The 14949-nt window shown below is 51.8% G+C and overlaps 10 protein-coding genes across 10 annotated transcripts; 6 read left to right on the top strand and 4 right to left on the bottom strand.

The window, feature by feature from the left end:
• The first annotated feature begins 44 nt into the window (after nt 1-44).
• AUEXF2481DRAFT_623924 (uncharacterized protein) lies at nt 45-1648 on the top strand. Its single transcript, XM_013490144.1, has 3 exons — nt 45-461; nt 516-1295; nt 1338-1648. Exons 1-3 carry the CDS (start codon nt 366-368, stop codon nt 1548-1550), a joined length of 1089 nt encoding a protein of 362 aa, XP_013345598.1. The 5' UTR covers nt 45-365; the 3' UTR covers nt 1551-1648.
• Nucleotides 1649-1732: 84 nt separating this feature from the next.
• On the top strand, nt 1733-3358 carry AUEXF2481DRAFT_623642 (uncharacterized protein). The gene is made up of 2 exons (XM_013490143.1): nt 1733-1994; nt 2050-3358. The coding sequence occupies exons 1-2, from the start codon at nt 1914-1916 to the stop codon at nt 3283-3285; spliced, it is 1317 nt and encodes a 438-aa protein (XP_013345597.1). The 5' UTR covers nt 1733-1913; the 3' UTR covers nt 3286-3358.
• Nucleotides 3355-4749, bottom strand: AUEXF2481DRAFT_78598 (uncharacterized protein). Its single transcript, XM_013490057.1, has 4 exons — nt 4628-4749; nt 4485-4577; nt 4011-4300; nt 3355-3960 (listed from the first exon to the last, which is right to left on the bottom strand). The coding sequence occupies exons 1-4, from the start codon at nt 4685-4687 to the stop codon at nt 3432-3434; spliced, it is 972 nt and encodes a 323-aa protein (XP_013345511.1). The 5' UTR covers nt 4688-4749; the 3' UTR covers nt 3355-3431.
• A 1911-nt stretch (nt 4750-6660) lies between these two features.
• On the top strand, nt 6661-7742 carry AUEXF2481DRAFT_3666 (glycoside hydrolase family 43 protein; the record flags this gene model as incomplete). The annotated part of the gene is made up of 2 exons (XM_013489802.1): nt 6661-7014; nt 7068-7742. 2 exons carry the CDS (start codon nt 6661-6663, stop codon nt 7740-7742), a joined length of 1029 nt encoding a protein of 342 aa, XP_013345256.1.
• Nucleotides 7743-8228: 486 nt separating this feature from the next.
• AUEXF2481DRAFT_63893 (uncharacterized protein) lies at nt 8229-8959 on the bottom strand (the record flags this gene model as incomplete). Its single annotated transcript, XM_013490020.1, has 2 exons — nt 8229-8591; nt 8648-8959. The coding sequence occupies 2 exons, from the start codon at nt 8957-8959 to the stop codon at nt 8229-8231; spliced, it is 675 nt and encodes a 224-aa protein (XP_013345474.1).
• Nucleotides 8960-9144: 185 nt separating this feature from the next.
• Nucleotides 9145-9918, top strand: AUEXF2481DRAFT_38386 (uncharacterized protein). Its single transcript, XM_013489961.1, has 4 exons — nt 9145-9270; nt 9387-9478; nt 9532-9608; nt 9660-9918. Exons 1-4 carry the CDS (start codon nt 9172-9174, stop codon nt 9779-9781), a joined length of 390 nt encoding a protein of 129 aa, XP_013345415.1. The 5' UTR covers nt 9145-9171; the 3' UTR covers nt 9782-9918.
• Nucleotides 9905-10513, bottom strand: AUEXF2481DRAFT_3663 (uncharacterized protein; the record flags this gene model as incomplete). Its single annotated transcript, XM_013489801.1, has 5 exons — nt 9905-9916; nt 9978-10085; nt 10188-10295; nt 10353-10414; nt 10474-10513. The coding sequence occupies 5 exons, from the start codon at nt 10511-10513 to the stop codon at nt 9905-9907; spliced, it is 330 nt and encodes a 109-aa protein (XP_013345255.1).
• Nucleotides 10514-10755: 242 nt separating this feature from the next.
• On the top strand, nt 10756-11364 carry AUEXF2481DRAFT_57755 (uncharacterized protein; the record flags this gene model as incomplete). The annotated part of the gene is made up of 3 exons (XM_013490010.1): nt 10756-10927; nt 11038-11168; nt 11230-11364. Coding segments are annotated over 3 exons (438 nt in total), but the record flags the coding sequence as incomplete, so codon positions are not given.
• A 429-nt stretch (nt 11365-11793) lies between these two features.
• AUEXF2481DRAFT_28102 (uncharacterized protein) lies at nt 11794-12744 on the bottom strand (the record flags this gene model as incomplete). Its single annotated transcript, XM_013489884.1, has 1 exon — nt 11794-12744. The coding sequence occupies one exon, from the start codon at nt 12742-12744 to the stop codon at nt 11794-11796; it is 951 nt and encodes a 316-aa protein (XP_013345338.1).
• Nucleotides 12745-13260: 516 nt separating this feature from the next.
• On the top strand, nt 13261-14765 carry AUEXF2481DRAFT_28101 (uncharacterized protein; the record flags this gene model as incomplete). The annotated part of the gene is made up of 2 exons (XM_013489883.1): nt 13261-13282; nt 13330-14765. The coding sequence occupies 2 exons, from the start codon at nt 13261-13263 to the stop codon at nt 14763-14765; spliced, it is 1458 nt and encodes a 485-aa protein (XP_013345337.1).
• Between the last annotated feature and the right edge of the window lie 184 nt (nt 14766-14949).

Genomic DNA, 14949 nt, shown 5'->3' with positions numbered 1-14949 from the left:
TGGTGGCTTCGAAACGGGATAACACCTTGCCACGGCAACACTCTCCAAGAATACCTTGAGATGTCAAACTGGACACAGCTTACGTAGAAACATCATCTGTTTTCAGAAATCACACATGGTTACAACTTGGAAACAGATGAATATTGAGCAGATGGAAGGAACCTCCTCACATGTTGACGTAGGGGTGACCCGGCTCTTTGTCTAGCTCCGATGATGTCAGCGCCTTCTTCTTGAACCTTCACGAGTGTGCACAGTTGCGCCTGACTCCATGCACTCTGATTCTTAACGCCTCATACCAACAACTCGAGGATTTTCACTTCACGATCTTACCGTCACGGTCCAACACGCGTCCAGCCAGATACAACATGGCAGACTCTCAGCGAGCGGCAACGCCACCGAGAGCAGCTCGACCAGGCTCGATACCACGATCGCCAATGACGCCAGAGAAGATTCGCCGAATGGTATGCTGGAGAATGTACCATAAGAGGGGCATCAAATGCTGACATACGATGTAGGAACAAGCGCGACTGAAAGCGAAAGCACTACGATCACAGCAACTCGCCGCGAGTCAAGAAGCACCAGCGAACCGAACGCCTTCAGGCTTTATAGCCGGACAGAAACGACCACACGTCACCCTATCTGGGTCTTCCGTTCAGCCAAATCAACGCGACGCACGACAGGCCCAGTCTGGCGACAAAGATGGCTTCAGTAAACCCGCACGCGACTCAGGCATCGAGCCGGCCAAAAAGTTCCAGAAGTTTGTCGAATACGACTTCAGTAAGATGACGGACACGAAGGGAGGATTCTTGACTGCCGAGGACGATCCGCACAACAGAGCATTGCACACACCAAACCAAGAGCAGAAGCCGGCCAACATGACGTTGAAGGAATGGGAAAAGGCGCAGTTGATCAAGAAGCTGAAGAATGAGAAGGCAGGACCCTATGAGCCGGGACTCAGTGCGCTAGGTGGTGCAAAGGAGCAGAAGAAGTGCAGAGAGTGTGGCACACTGGAGATTGACTGGAAGTGGGACGACGTGTTCGGGTGTCAGGTGTGCAAGGCGTGCCAGGACAAGCTGCCAGACAAGTACAGTCTGCTCACGAAGACGGAGGCACGAGAAGACTACCTACTCACGGATCCCGAACTCAAGGACGAGCAACTACTGCCACGACTGGAGAAGCCGAACCCGCACAAGTCGACATGGAACAACATGATGTTATACCTGCGGTATCAGGTAGAAGAGTATGCATTTTCGGACAAGAAGTGGGGCAGCGCGGAAGCGCTGGACGAGGAGTTTGTCAAGAGACAGGCCGAGGCCAAGCGAAGAAAGGAGGCCAAGTTCAAGAGCAAGCTCAACGATCTGAAGAGGAGAACGCGAGTGGATGCGTACAAGCGCCAAAAGGCGGGGGTCGAAGGAGGAAACTTCGGAGACAAGCTTTGGGGCTCAAAGCATGAACATGAATGGGGTCGAGCGGTCGAGAAGCCGGAGACGGGCGCCACGGTCAAGACTTGTGTCGAGTGTGGCATGGAGGTCGAGGAACTGGAGTTTTGACAGAGCGCATGGACGGTGAAGACGGATCAGAATCAGATACCCCTTAATACGATCAAGAGCTGTCAGACGTGCATATTCATTGGCCGAGCGGTGATCGGAGGGATCGACAGCAACCGAGGCGCCTCTTGCGTGGCTGCATTGTGGCATGACGATCACACGAAACAGCTGACCGGTCATAAGTACCAAACATTTGTCAATGGCAACAAAGTCTACTCATAGATACTGCCGTATCCCCTGGCATACATTTCCTCTCCCACAACAGCCAAAGCAACAAGAAGCCTCTACCAAAGCTCTGCCAAAACGCCTTCGAAGTCGTACTTCCCCAGTCGCGCGCAAGCAAGCTCCAGCCCCAATTCACCTGCAATGGCGCAAGCGGTAGCTGTGAAGCCCGAAAAGCGCAAGCAAGTGCTCAAGGTGCTCTTCATCTCGCTCTTGCTTGATCTGGTAACATGGCTGCCTTCTACCCGTGCACAAGTGCGAAGCTGACCGACATATCCAGATCTCTTTCACCTTCATCCTCCCCCTGTTCCCCAAGCTCCTCGAGTTCTATCGCGCCGTCGATGCCTCCGTCACGTCCTCGTCGTCGAGTCCGACTGTCCTCTCCCGCATCCTGGGCCTGCTGAACACGTACAAGAACAACTTCGCCAGACCGATCAATGACCGCTACGACATTGTCCTGCTGGGAGGAGCTCTAGGCTCCCTTTTCTCCTTCTGCCAGGCCATCGCCTCTCCTGTCATTGGCCGCTTGTCCGACCGCTACGGTCGTCGCACTGCCTTGCTATGGAGCATGGTGGGTAACATTCTCAGTGTTGCTCTTTGGGTTGCCGCCACAGACTTCCGTACCTTCTTGGCTAGTCGTGTCGTTGGTGGTCTGAGTGAAGGCAATGTTCAATTGGCCATGGCCATTGCTACAGACATCAGCGACGACAAGCAGCGTGGCGCCACCATGGCCCTCGTCGGCGCTTGCTTCAGCATCGCCTTTACCTTCGGTCCTGCATTAGGTGCTGCTCTGTCCAATGTCACCATCGTGCAAAGCAACCCCTTCGCTACCGCTGCCGGCTTCTCCCTCTTCCTCATCGTCACAGAAACCCTTTACCTCTACTTCTACCTGCCCGAAACACACATAGTCAGCTCGCCCTCCAGCTCCGAGAAGAAGACGGATGACCTCAAGAAGCCCGCAACTCAACGCACCAACTCTCACGCTCTACTCAATTTCACCCATTTGGCCTTCATTCTCTTCTTCAGCGGCATGGAGTTCTCCCTACCTTTCATGACCTACGACCTCTTCAACTACGGCAGCAAGGACACTGGACGTCTCCTTGGCTTCATTGGAATTGTCGCCTCTGTTCTCCAAGGCACCGTGACCCGTCGCATGCATCCTCTTCGTGTGGTTCAGCTGGGCGTTGTCTCTTGCCTGTTCGCCTTTATCCTCCTCGCTCGCCTCACCACCCAGACTCAGCTATATGGTGCAGCTGCCTTGCTCGCCGTGACCAGTGCAACCGTCGTGACTGGTCTCAACAGTCTGAGCAGTTTTGAGGCTGGCGCATCTGAGCGTGGAAACAAGCTCGGTAACCACAGATCATTCGGTCAGATCGGCCGCACTCTGGGTCCTCTTTCCTTCTGCTCTCTATACTGGTGGGCAGGCCGTGATGTTGCCTATGCCGTTGGCGCTACAGGCATGCTCGGCGTTGTCGCGCTCACGTTCGGTGGTCTTCGTAAGCCAGTACAAGCGTAAAAGCTTCAATTGTATGCATTCAGACATGTTAGAGTATCTTCAGGTTTCGATTTCTGAAAAATTCATAATCTACCCAAGCATCAATGATGGACGGCTCTGAACCGTCTCTCGTATATGTACATGTGAAATATGAACAAGGTGATTATCTAACCAATGTGTGTTCGAACTGTTGGCGGCGGCGTCACCTCTTCAAGCTCTACTTGCTCTATGTGCCCATTCGCCCAATCTTTTCCATTCACGCTGCTGTCGTCGTAGTTTCTGACTCTGCTCTCAAAATGCTCATGCTGAGTGACGGTCGTGCGGACTGTGATTGGCTCCGTGGATCCTCGTTCAGCATTGTCATATCTGTCCGCATAGCTTGTTACTCTCCTGAGCCTGTAGTCCTTCATCTTGTCTAGAGCTGTTTTGAAGTCGTCCAGAACGACAGTGTCTGTCATACACTTGAAGACGAAGCTGAGCTTCCAAAAGGGATTGATTCCATCAGGTAAACCTTTACTGGGGATAACGTGTGTAACACTGAGGATGTCGACGAAGAGGAAGAGGACCGATAGCGTCATCACGACGAGAAGAACACCGAAGCGAGGGGAGATGCGAACGAGCTCGACGAAGCCAAAGTCGTAGCGTTTCTTGATGTTGTAGACCAGGTTGAGGATAGTAAATATCCACCAGGGGTCCCTGAACATTGTAATTAGGACTGCTCGAGAATCTCATTGACACCAAAATACCTGAATAATGCCTCAAAAGGCCGAAGGTGTTCGAACACCTTATGATTGATGTTGTTAAAGTAGAGAAAGTTTGCCGTAATCTCGGCCACCCAGTAAGGCTGTACCAGGATGACGGTGCCGATGTAGATCATGGACATCTTACGGCTCAGAAAGGGCTTGTTCTTCATCCATGAGATGACATTGTGCAAGCTCCAACTGATGTTGAGGAACAAGGCTCCTACAGATTCGTACCATCCATAGTACGGTGGATCGGGGAAGATGAATGTTCCTTGGAAGAGACCGAACATCAACTGTCAGAAGGATCGTGTCAGTCAGATGTAGAGTTGTTAGAGCCGCAATCATGATATCGAGAAGGGGCCGTAAGCCGAGATGTATAGCAGCACCGCGATAGTACCGACCGAGACAGACGCACAGAGCTCGTCTTCAGGCTGGGGAAGATGGGGAAGGCTTGTGCGGGGGCTGCGGTATACGAACCTCTATAAGAATGAGATGGTGGAGGACGACTCTTTTTCGCATATTTGCGATCGTGATGCATGCCATGGTCATTAAACTGCCGAACATTAGGCCCTAAACTCAGGGTCAGCCGCGTGTTCTCAAATCTTGCTTTGCACACTCACTTGAGCCCATGCCTCAAGCGTCAATCCATGCGGATCACTAGGCTTCTCAATGAGACCCATATCTTGTGTGTCTCAATATGCAATGAGGCGGTAAAGAATGTGAGACCACTCCAGATGGCAGTATTGTGATCTCGACCTCAGCAGCGGCAAGCACCCAACGGTCTTTTCGAAAGTAGAAGAACAAAGGAGAGGGACGGGGCTGGCAAAGCCCGGGACAGGCGTGCGTCTAGAATAAAACGCTTGAGATAAATCAACTACAAGGCTTTGCGAGTAATAGGGTCCATTCGCCGAAGGATCGTGGGAACCAGCGAGCAATATCAACTAAACCATGTGGAGATCTAAAGCGTGGACCACGAAACGACCATGTCAAGGGGATCCTCCCCATGTCTACCCCATCTGGAGAGGGCAAATGGCTGCCCTATGGAGCGACGGACGATACTATTGGATGGCTGCTTCGGCACTGACTACTCGAGGCTGAAAGTTCCGTGGACCAACTAGACCAGGTCCAGCGATGGCGCCTCGCAAGGTCTTCAAATTAGACGGAAGGTAAGCGACGTACGTATGTTTCGCATGCCAACAGTAGTAGGAGCCACAAGAATTATACTTTGCCACGAGGTCGGCCGTGGCTAGAGTTGAGTCAGGGTACGACCGTAGCGATCCTTCACCAAACGCCATGTCGCGTTCTAGTAGCCTTCCATGCTGAGATTTCTTACAAGATTGGGCAGGACTTGGCCGGCTCTTCGCACTTGGCGGCATGAGGACCACAATCGTGAACGATAGACCATCAAGGCACTTTGCGAATCACGGATCAGATGTCGGCAGAGGGATCCGAGGACCGGAAGCTAGGCACTATCAAAGCGAGTCAAGCGAGCGTTGCGGGTGTGGGCTGGAAAACTGACGGTGATCAGCAGACAGCTCGTGATCGAGTACCATCGAAAGAGTCTAAACATGACAACCAATAATTGTACAGTGGGACGCTGTTCAGGGCGCAGAGAAGCGTGTGCTGACAGTGCTTCGTACGAAGACTGCGAGCCTCGCCGGCTAAATTTGCTTGCTCCCATGATTTTGAGTTTGCTAAATCTAATCAGATGTTGAAGCAAGCCCAAGGACACTCTCCTTGACGTGTGTTCTGGTATTCTACGAGCAAGATGCTGCGCGAACTCTTTGCTAGCATTCAACCACTGTATAGTCTTTGCGGAGCGGTGCGGTGATTGTTTTCGATGACATAGCTCGTGGCCGGCTAATGGGGTCAGCCCGTATCACCCCTTCAAATTACGTGTGGCTTTCCCGACCAAGCCAGAGACCATCTAATAGGTGCTAGCAGGCAGTTGTATGGTCTATCTTGGTAATCCATGACACACGAAGCGTACGCAAGGTAGGTGTATACCGAAAGACGAGTGAGACGGAAGAAGCCTTGACAGTCACGAGATTTGACGACAACGAACTCGTTTTCTGCCGCCAGACCAATTTTCCTTAGGAGGAGCTTGTTCGGCGTGTTGTCTACTCACGATACGCAGCTCGTCGTTGCCTCAAACGCCATGTTCAAGTGCTCACATCAGATTGCAGTTTTTGCAGGATTGTCACAATATCGAGGCTGGAAAGCGGTCTCCAGCCATCCAGACCTTGAAGAGGTACGTACATCGCGACTCCTTGAGCGGCTCGAATCAGCTTGGCAGCGCCTTTGTCATAGCAATGGACCAACAGTAAGTCGCCATTTCGTATATCCGGTCAGACGACCGAAATTAACTCCAACTCTTCTATTCGTCAACGTGTGCCTAACCTTCCGTTCAGATCAACTCGACTTTGCTTAAGTACCATAAAGATTATTCAGACAAGATGAACGTCCTTTCTCGTAACCAGAAAATGCTGGAGGCTTTAGACGTTATTCAGCCCAGCCAGATAGCAATTTATCTTCTTACAACGGCCGCCCGTTTCTCGTAACATTTGCCGTTTCCCAGGTATTTGTGTAGGGATATGTCCTCTCGTCGTCGCTGACCGAGTACAACACTCTGCGTCGTCCATCTGCCGCGAACATGTTCCGAGGACCAGCATGTGCTCTTTTGTGGATTTTGGTCACCCTATTTGGCACCGTCAAGCCTGAGCCCCTAAATGATCAAGTGTCTCTGTCGAAGAGGGCGTCAATCGACCTCGCTATCACGGCCAACTTCCCGGATCCGAGTATCATCAAGGTCAACGGCACTTGGTATGCGTTTGCTACGCACACCCGGGGCACCAATATCAAAATCCAAGTCGCGAAGTCTTCCAACTTCGAGGACTGGTCGATTGTAAAGAACGCGGATGGCTCACAATTTGATGCCCTGTCTGTGCTCCCTGCATGGGTACGAATGGCCAACTACTTGACATGGGCCCCAGATGTCCAACAGCTAGTGAGTAGTTTGCGTTCTTCGGGGCACGCCTGTTTGCTGACTCTGGCATTCAGGATGATGGCTCCTTCATCATGTATTACTCGGCCACTACAGCAGCAAGACCGGATGGGTCAAAACATTGCGTTGGCGCTGCTACGTCACCATCGATTCTAGGTCCTTACACTGGGCTACCTGATGCGCTGTTCTGTCCACTGTCCAAAGGGGGTGCAATTGATGCAGCGGGATTCAAAGACAGAGACGGTAGACGCTATGTTGTCTACAAGGTCGATGGCAACAGCCAGGGCAGAGGCGGGGCATGTGGGAACACTGTAGCTCCTATCGTCGGTACGCCGCTCATGCTACAGCCCGTGGCTGCAGATGGGTACACCTTTACTGGAAACGCAGTCGCTCTCCTGGATAACGACGGTGCTGCAGATCAAGGAATCTTAGAAGCTCCTGTCCTTACTCGGTCCAGAGCCGGAGTATACTTCCTCTTCTTCAGCAGTGGCTGTTTTGCGAGTTCAGGATACACGGTCTCGTACGCGACCGCAACCAGTCTTATGGGACCATATACACGCGCAAGCGGCCCATTATTCAGGACTGGTGACGGGAATGGACTCAAGGCGCCTGGTGGTATGTCGGTATGGGGAGACAATAGACACATGGTCCTTCATGCGAATTACGGAGGTGGCCGTGCCATGTATACCACATTAATAGCGCTGAAGGGAACAGAAGTCATCACCATGTGAGGATTCACAGTCGGAGATGGTGTTTTCTAGGTACCGCGTATAGAAGAATACCTACTGAGTCGAGCATGATTTCCCTGAGCAAAACCATGCGCAGCGCAGCGCAGGTCAGGGAAGTGAAGATTTCATTGGGTCGAATCGAGCAACGGTGCTGGTTAAGACGTGCTGCGTCTGAAGAGAACAATGTGATCGACATGTCATGACGATTCGCAGAAGTCGTGTTTAGATTGTGTAGGCAAAGTTCTACAGAACAAGGGTCAAACGGCATCAAGTTGAGCAGCACAACGGAAGTGTATGGTTCTGGCAGGCGTGAACGCAAGAATGCAGACGGCGGGTCAGATACGTTGGCAGCAAAGGACCGAAAGGATATTGAGTATGTCGATCTGCATATCTTGTCGGTCTGCAGTGTGGCCATTGCAGACCGCTCTATAGGATTGCGACGCATGGGCGATATATGATTGCGGAGGGTCCGAACAGGAGGTCGGCTCTCTAGAACAAGACGCCCTTTGTGCTCGGAATCTCGCCCTCGCGACCTACCACGGGCGTACTGGCCATTCTGATGGCGATAGCAAGGGCCTTGAAGGCACTCTCAGCCTTGTGGTGATCGTTGTCTCCTCTGATGACGTCGACATGCATGGTGACTCCAGAACCTTGAGAGAAGCTCTGTAGACAATGAGGCAGCATCTCGGTGCTCAGATCGCCAATCTTCTCGCGGCGCAGCTTCAGGTCGGTGACACAGAAGGGACGGTTGGACAGGTCGACGACGGCACGAGCGAGGGCTTCGTCAAGAGGGGCGTATGCGTAACCGAAACGGGCGAGGCCGGCAGTCGACTTGATGGCAGACTTGAAAGCCTGGTCACTTGTAAGCAATGTGTACTGTTGAGTCAAGCGGTACCTGCTTGACCAACCTGGCCCATGGCAATAAAGACGTCTTCTGCGGTGTGGTGGTCGTCGATGTGGAGGTCACCGCGGCATCTGAGCTTCAGACTCCAGCCGGAGTGCTTTGCGAGAGCGTGGATCATGTGGTCCAAGAAGCCAATGCCAGTGTCAATGTCGATGGACTGCGATTTCGAAGCCTGGGCAGCATGCGACTTGTCTGCGCCATTGTCCTCGGACGTGATCTGCTCTAATGATCCGCCGTCGAGGTTCAAGGCCAGTTGAATCTTGGTCTCGTTGGTGTCGCGGTTGATGACCGCACTGCGCACTTGTTTTTCAGCCATATTAGGAGTATATGGTAGTAAGTGTGTTCGCTCAAATGACTTTTGTGAGGATGGAATGACGAACGTGCCGGATAATATTTCCTGGCCCGTGGTCAGCATCACCATTCGGAGATGGGAGATGGATAAGATAAGACGCTTGGCGACAAACTTCTCCCGTCTGTACAGTGCTATATCGCAGCATTTTCTGCACGACGAAGATAATATAACAGATCATGTCTACCAACGGAGATCACGATATGGCCGACGCCGTCGCCGGCGCTGATATGAATTCTACTGAGATCGAGGTTGTTGAGCCACAGCGCATCAGAGTGGTAAGTAATTTTATCTGGTCCGCTGGATATTGATCATATTGTCTCGCTCTCCAGCTCTGGAAGTGTCGCGCTTGGACAGCGCATGCATATGAACGAGCAGAACTAATGCGCTGTAGTTGCCTGGATCAACCGATACTGCCGCCTCATTCGAGTTCACTAAGGAGGACCACACCCTTGGCAATGCTTTACGATACATCATCATGAAGAAGTGAGAAAGCGGTCAATCTGCTACACACTTGTTCGCAGCTAACATGAAATCAGCCCTGACGTTGAGTTCTGTGGCTACTCCATTCCTCATCCTTCGGAAGCAAAAATGAATCTTCGCATTCAAACATGGGGTAAGGCCACTTCGGATCGTCATGTAATACAGGATACTAATCCGTCCACAGACGAAGTCAATGTGTACGATGTACTGGAGAAGGGTCTCAATGATCTGATGGATCTCTGCGACGTTGTGGTGGACAAGTTCACCGTATCAAGAGATGCGTTCAATGCCAGCAAGACATCGTGATAGTTGAGAGTGCATTTTACAGGCGTTCTGTGCATTTGGAGAATAGGGAACTGCGGTTCAAAATGGTATCATTACAGGAAGGTTTGGGGGAATCGGGAAGGCGCAGGATGATTGTTTCTCTCTCTAGTTGCGTCCCTAGAGGTAGCAGTGTCAACATAAAAACCGGTATATGATCGAAAGACAGCACAAGTCGTACCTCGAGGAAACCTTGGATAAAGTTCTTCGGGAGAGCAGCCTTGGGGTCCTCCTCTGCGCGGAAGTACTTGAGCACGTGGGTGAGTTGCTTCCAGAAGTTGAGTGTTTCCTAATAGGAGAGAAGGTCAGAACTGAGCATATTCGATTTGAGTGATGGCAGATGGCAGCGTGCCTGGTATTCTTGGTGGGAGTTGAAGAGGAGGACGTCGACAGTCTTCAGTTGCTGGACGTAGCGGTGTCTTTCAAACTCCTGTCTCATCTTTGTGCGGATGGCCGAAACGGGCATGTTGAGCGAGTACATCTGTTGGATCTCGGGAGCCTGAAGAGGATCAGAAGGACGTAAGGGTGGCAGCTCTTTCTAGCAGAGGGGTCATACGGCGCGAACCCACTCGCGGTAGGACTTCAAGACTCTCTTCTGGGCATCGTTCCAGTTGACGGCTGTGCAAGGTGGGGTCAGCGTGTCGGCGCAGAGACAGGGTGGGAGGGGTGAGGCGTACACGAGCGCGTCCTTTGAGCCAGATAGGTAGGGTTGATCATTGTGCTTGGAATTGGTCGGGACAAGAGGAGACTCGGGTGTTCAAGAGCTTCTGCTCGACAGGGCATACCGGCGCATCAACGCGAGCGGAGGTCAGCAAGTCTTGGCACCCGCGCGCGTCACTTTGCTCATTGCCGCCTTCAATCGGCCATTCACTACCTGATATTGCGACTCTTGCACGCACGACTCGACCTCGGTCACCAACCATTTGAACCATCAGGATCGCCTCAGCCTTTCATACAAGATGCCTCCGATCCGCAGCTCCAGGAACCGCAAGCCCCCGCCAGACGGCTTCGAGGACATCGAAGACACGCTGCTCGAATTCTCAAACAAGCTCAAGGATGCCGAAAACGCCTCGCACGAAGGAAAGAAGAAGCACGAGATGGTCTGGCCCGTCTTCCAGATCACTCACCAGCGTACGTGAGCCATACAACGCCCAGGTCCGTCTCTAGTTTCAACCCCCATTGCTCGAGATGGACTTCAACCCCATTGGCCCTAAAACAGTGGTGCTGACTTTGGCCATCAGGCTCCAAATACATCTACGACCTCTACTATGAGAAAGAAGCCATCTCAAAACAGCTGTACGAATGGCTGTTGAAGAACAACTACGCCGACAAGAACCTGATCGCAAAGTGGAAGAAGCAAGGTTACGAAAAGGTACGACATTTCTGCACACCCACACACGTCTGTCGCATCGACGCTGATTGTTATTGTCCAGCTTTGCTGTCTCCGCTGCATCCAAACAAAAGAAACCAACTTCAACAGCACCTGCATTTGCCGTGTGCCTCGCAAGCAGCTCAAAGAAGACCAGACCATCCAGTGCGTTAGCTGTGGATGCCGGGGATGCGGAAGTAGCGATTGAGCGACAAGTTCTCTGTGTCGCTGTCAGCCGCGCATCATCCATATTATACCGCATCATGTCGCCCCGAACGAGTGGAAGCCGCATTGCGCCACATGTCTAGTCACAAAGTAGCGTCGATCGATAGGCAACAGCCACTTCAGCATCGAGCTTGGCTGCTTCACAAACTGGTTCTTTTCGTCGGATCAGGGGGCTGTTATATGCACAAGAGCCAAGGCCAGTCACCCCAGAACGAGTCGTCCCTCGCGAGAGTGGCTGAAGCGTTTCTCTCGTCATTCTATCACTAATGAGAAACGAAATGTTGATGTTCTAGTCTAAGTCTAGCCCTTATCATCGGACAGTGAGCATTTAGTCGGGGCCGCTATCGAGTACATATGGCAGAGCACACACACACACAAGCATTCGTCACGCGCTCTGCGTGACTTAGCCTTCCAATTTACTCATCTCCGCCATAGTCTCGCGAATCTTCTTCTGCACTGCTTCTCCTGCCGCAGGGTATGGCTGGCGAGGTCTCAGCTTGACCTCGGCATCCTGAATTCCAGCCTTCGGAGCCGAAAACACGCTCGCTGCATACTTTGTACTTGCGATACCTGCTTTGCAAGGTTCCTCTGCCAGACTGGCCACCCGATGCAATCTCAGAGCTTCTTCGTGCTTTCCTTCGATCCAGAGCCTGTAGATCTGGCTCAATGTCTTTGGGAACACATTCGCAAAAGCTGCGATACAACCAGCACTCCCCACACTTAGTCCACCGATGAGGAAATCAGATTGTCCACCATAGATGCTGAAACGAGAGGCAGGAAGTTGTGCGGCCAATCTTGTGATTTTGCCTACGCTGCCGCAGGTCAACTTGACGCCAACGATGTTGGCATGCGTGTTTGCCAGCTCTGCGATCAGAGATGACGAAAGATCAACGCCATTACAGACACCTGGGAAGTTGTATAGCACGATTGGTAGTGAAGAAGCTTCTGCGACCTGAGCGTAAAAGTTCCGAACCACAATCTCTGTGGTTGCAGGTCCGAAGTAGCCTGGTGGCAGGACGAGAACATAATCCGCTCCTGCATCGGCTGCATCGGCTATGTATTCCAGTACCTGCTTTGTCGAGTGGCCACCCACACCAGCCATGATGGGATACTGAGAACCCACAGCCTCGCGCGCGCATCTAAGAAGGGACGCGCGCTCGGTTCGTGTGAGGAGGAACGTTTCAGCATTCGTGCCCAGAATTACTAGTCCTGTGAGACCGGTTTGCGACAGATACTTGTAGTATGCTTTTTGGGAGTCGAGGTCGAGATCATCCGTCGTAGGGTCGAAGAATGTGATTGCTGGAGCCCAGACCCCAGGAGCTGGCACTTTCGAGCTGCTGCCGTTGGCGTGCATGTTCAGATGTATGGTTTGGATCGAACCCTGTATACTTTGTTGCTGCAATGGGACGAATTCATGAGCAGCATCCACTGAGCTCTATAAACATGTTACCCCGCCCACCTTTGCCCTATCCCGCTCGGTGTGTTTGAGGATCCACCCCGAGCGGCCAGGCGTGCCCGAATGTGACGGCTACCATCGGCCTTGAGATCTCATTGCAACCCACCACCCTAATGATGTACGTCCTGCGTGCCAAAACGACAACTCGGAACGTTGCCTCCGATATGTCCATGGAGGCGATAGCAGCTGTCATCGGAAACATGTCATAGATTCGCTATCATTCTTCTGATCGCGTATCTGTATGAATACGAACTTTCGCCAAGCCACAGAGGCGCCTGATTGAATCTCGCAAGATTCGAGGTCCGAGGGTCCGAATGAGAAGGCTTTATCAGCCTACCATTCCTCGATTTTCAGAGACTCGGTCTTTCAAGAGCTTTGTCAGTCGCAACCGGAAATCGTGATTGACACTTTACAATGGAACAGCTGAGGAAAGCTGGTATGGAAACCCAATTACGCTCAGCATACATGTTCTGACTCGGCCAGGCCCCAATGAGCGAAGATGTATCGTTCGTCAAGCACTAGGTTATTATCGTACGCTCGTGGTAGGAGGAATCTACACTCTTGAGGGACCGTCCGACGATCTTCCACTACGAAGCGTACTCACGAAAGCACTGAAGCATTGCGTTGCTCTACATCCCATTCTTTCTGCCTGTATACTCGGAGAGGAGACAGAAGCTCCGTGCTTCGCTAGACCCGCTATCTTGATTTTGGACGATCACATTGAGATACTAGACGCTCAGCTTTCTCGAAATGTGTCTGAGGAAAAACGATTGATTAAGCTTGTCTTGGCTCAAACCAATGATCACGTATTCACCGATTGCGACCGTGTCCCTCCATGGAAGATATTCGTGTTACCATTGTTGGCCGAGGATCAACGAGGGACGAGTAGATATCTCCTGTTTTTTGGTTATTATCATTCGCATGGAGACGGCAAATCAGGATTGGCTTTTCACAAGACTCTCATCCAAGGGTTGAGGAACGTTCATCGTAACGACTCTCCGTATGATGACGACCCTAAGCTCACGAGCCCTAAAACACCCCTGTTACCGACACTCGAGATGGCAGGTCGGTTGCCTATCTCCTGGACCTATCTACTGTCACCACTATTGGGAGCTTATCTTCCATCCTTTATCGCAAGTGCCCTTGGTATACGCGCATCAGCAACCCCGGCAGCTGATGATCAATGGGTGGGCCGTGATACGTTCTTCAATGCTCACGATTATCGGACCCGACTTGAGATCATCTCCATTGACAAGGCCCATGTCCAGAAGATCCTTCAAGCATGCCGAAAACACGATGTCAAGTTCACAGGGTTCCTGCATCAAGTAATAGTGCAGGCCCTGAGCAAAGAGCTACCCGAGGAGAGGGCAGGGTGTTTTGTCTCGCAGACTGCTGTTGATTTGCGCTCTCATTTGAATGGCATATCCGACGATGATATGGCGCTTTGTCCTACAGCATATTATGAGCTGTTCGCTAGGACAGCCGAGATGTCGACCTCAAAGTCAGATGGCTTTTGGAGCGCTGCACGTTCTACGACGAAGCGTCTGGCACAATGTGCCAGCACACTGAATGACCAGCCGGTCGGACTCCTGGCGTATCTTCGCAACATGTATCCATGGACTAGAGGACAAGTCGGCAAACGCAGAGAGTGTTCATACGAACTCAGCAACATCATGTCCTTCAACCCCGGATCTCCCAAACCTGAGAAAGGATGGAATATCGAATCTATGATTTTCAGTCAGCCCGCAAACATCACATCGGGTTGCTTGAACTTCAATATTGTATCCATGTATCACGGAAATCTTAGCATCGTCATCTCGTGGCAAGGGGGCGCGCTAGACGTCCAGGACGAGCATGTCTTTGCCGAGAACCTGGGCGCATTCATCGCACAGTCCCTAGGATCAGTCGATGAATCATGATAATGTCCAGCAGAGCGTAGCTACGCATCTGTTCCGTAGTGCACTTCCGTAGAGTTGATTGATGGTGAAGACTTTGAGGAAATTCCAACGGCCAGTCGTATCCAGTTAATAGCACTCGATTGACGCTCAAGTGAGCAAGATTACGACCTCAAGCTCCTGTATGACTCTCGGAAGGTGAGTCACG

This window comes from Aureobasidium subglaciale (genome assembly GCF_000721755.1).
Source record: "Aureobasidium subglaciale EXF-2481 unplaced genomic scaffold scaffold_6, whole genome shotgun sequence".
NCBI lineage: Eukaryota > Fungi > Ascomycota > Dothideomycetes > Dothideales > Saccotheciaceae > Aureobasidium > Aureobasidium subglaciale.
This window is presented reverse-complemented; position numbering and strand designations above follow the sequence as displayed.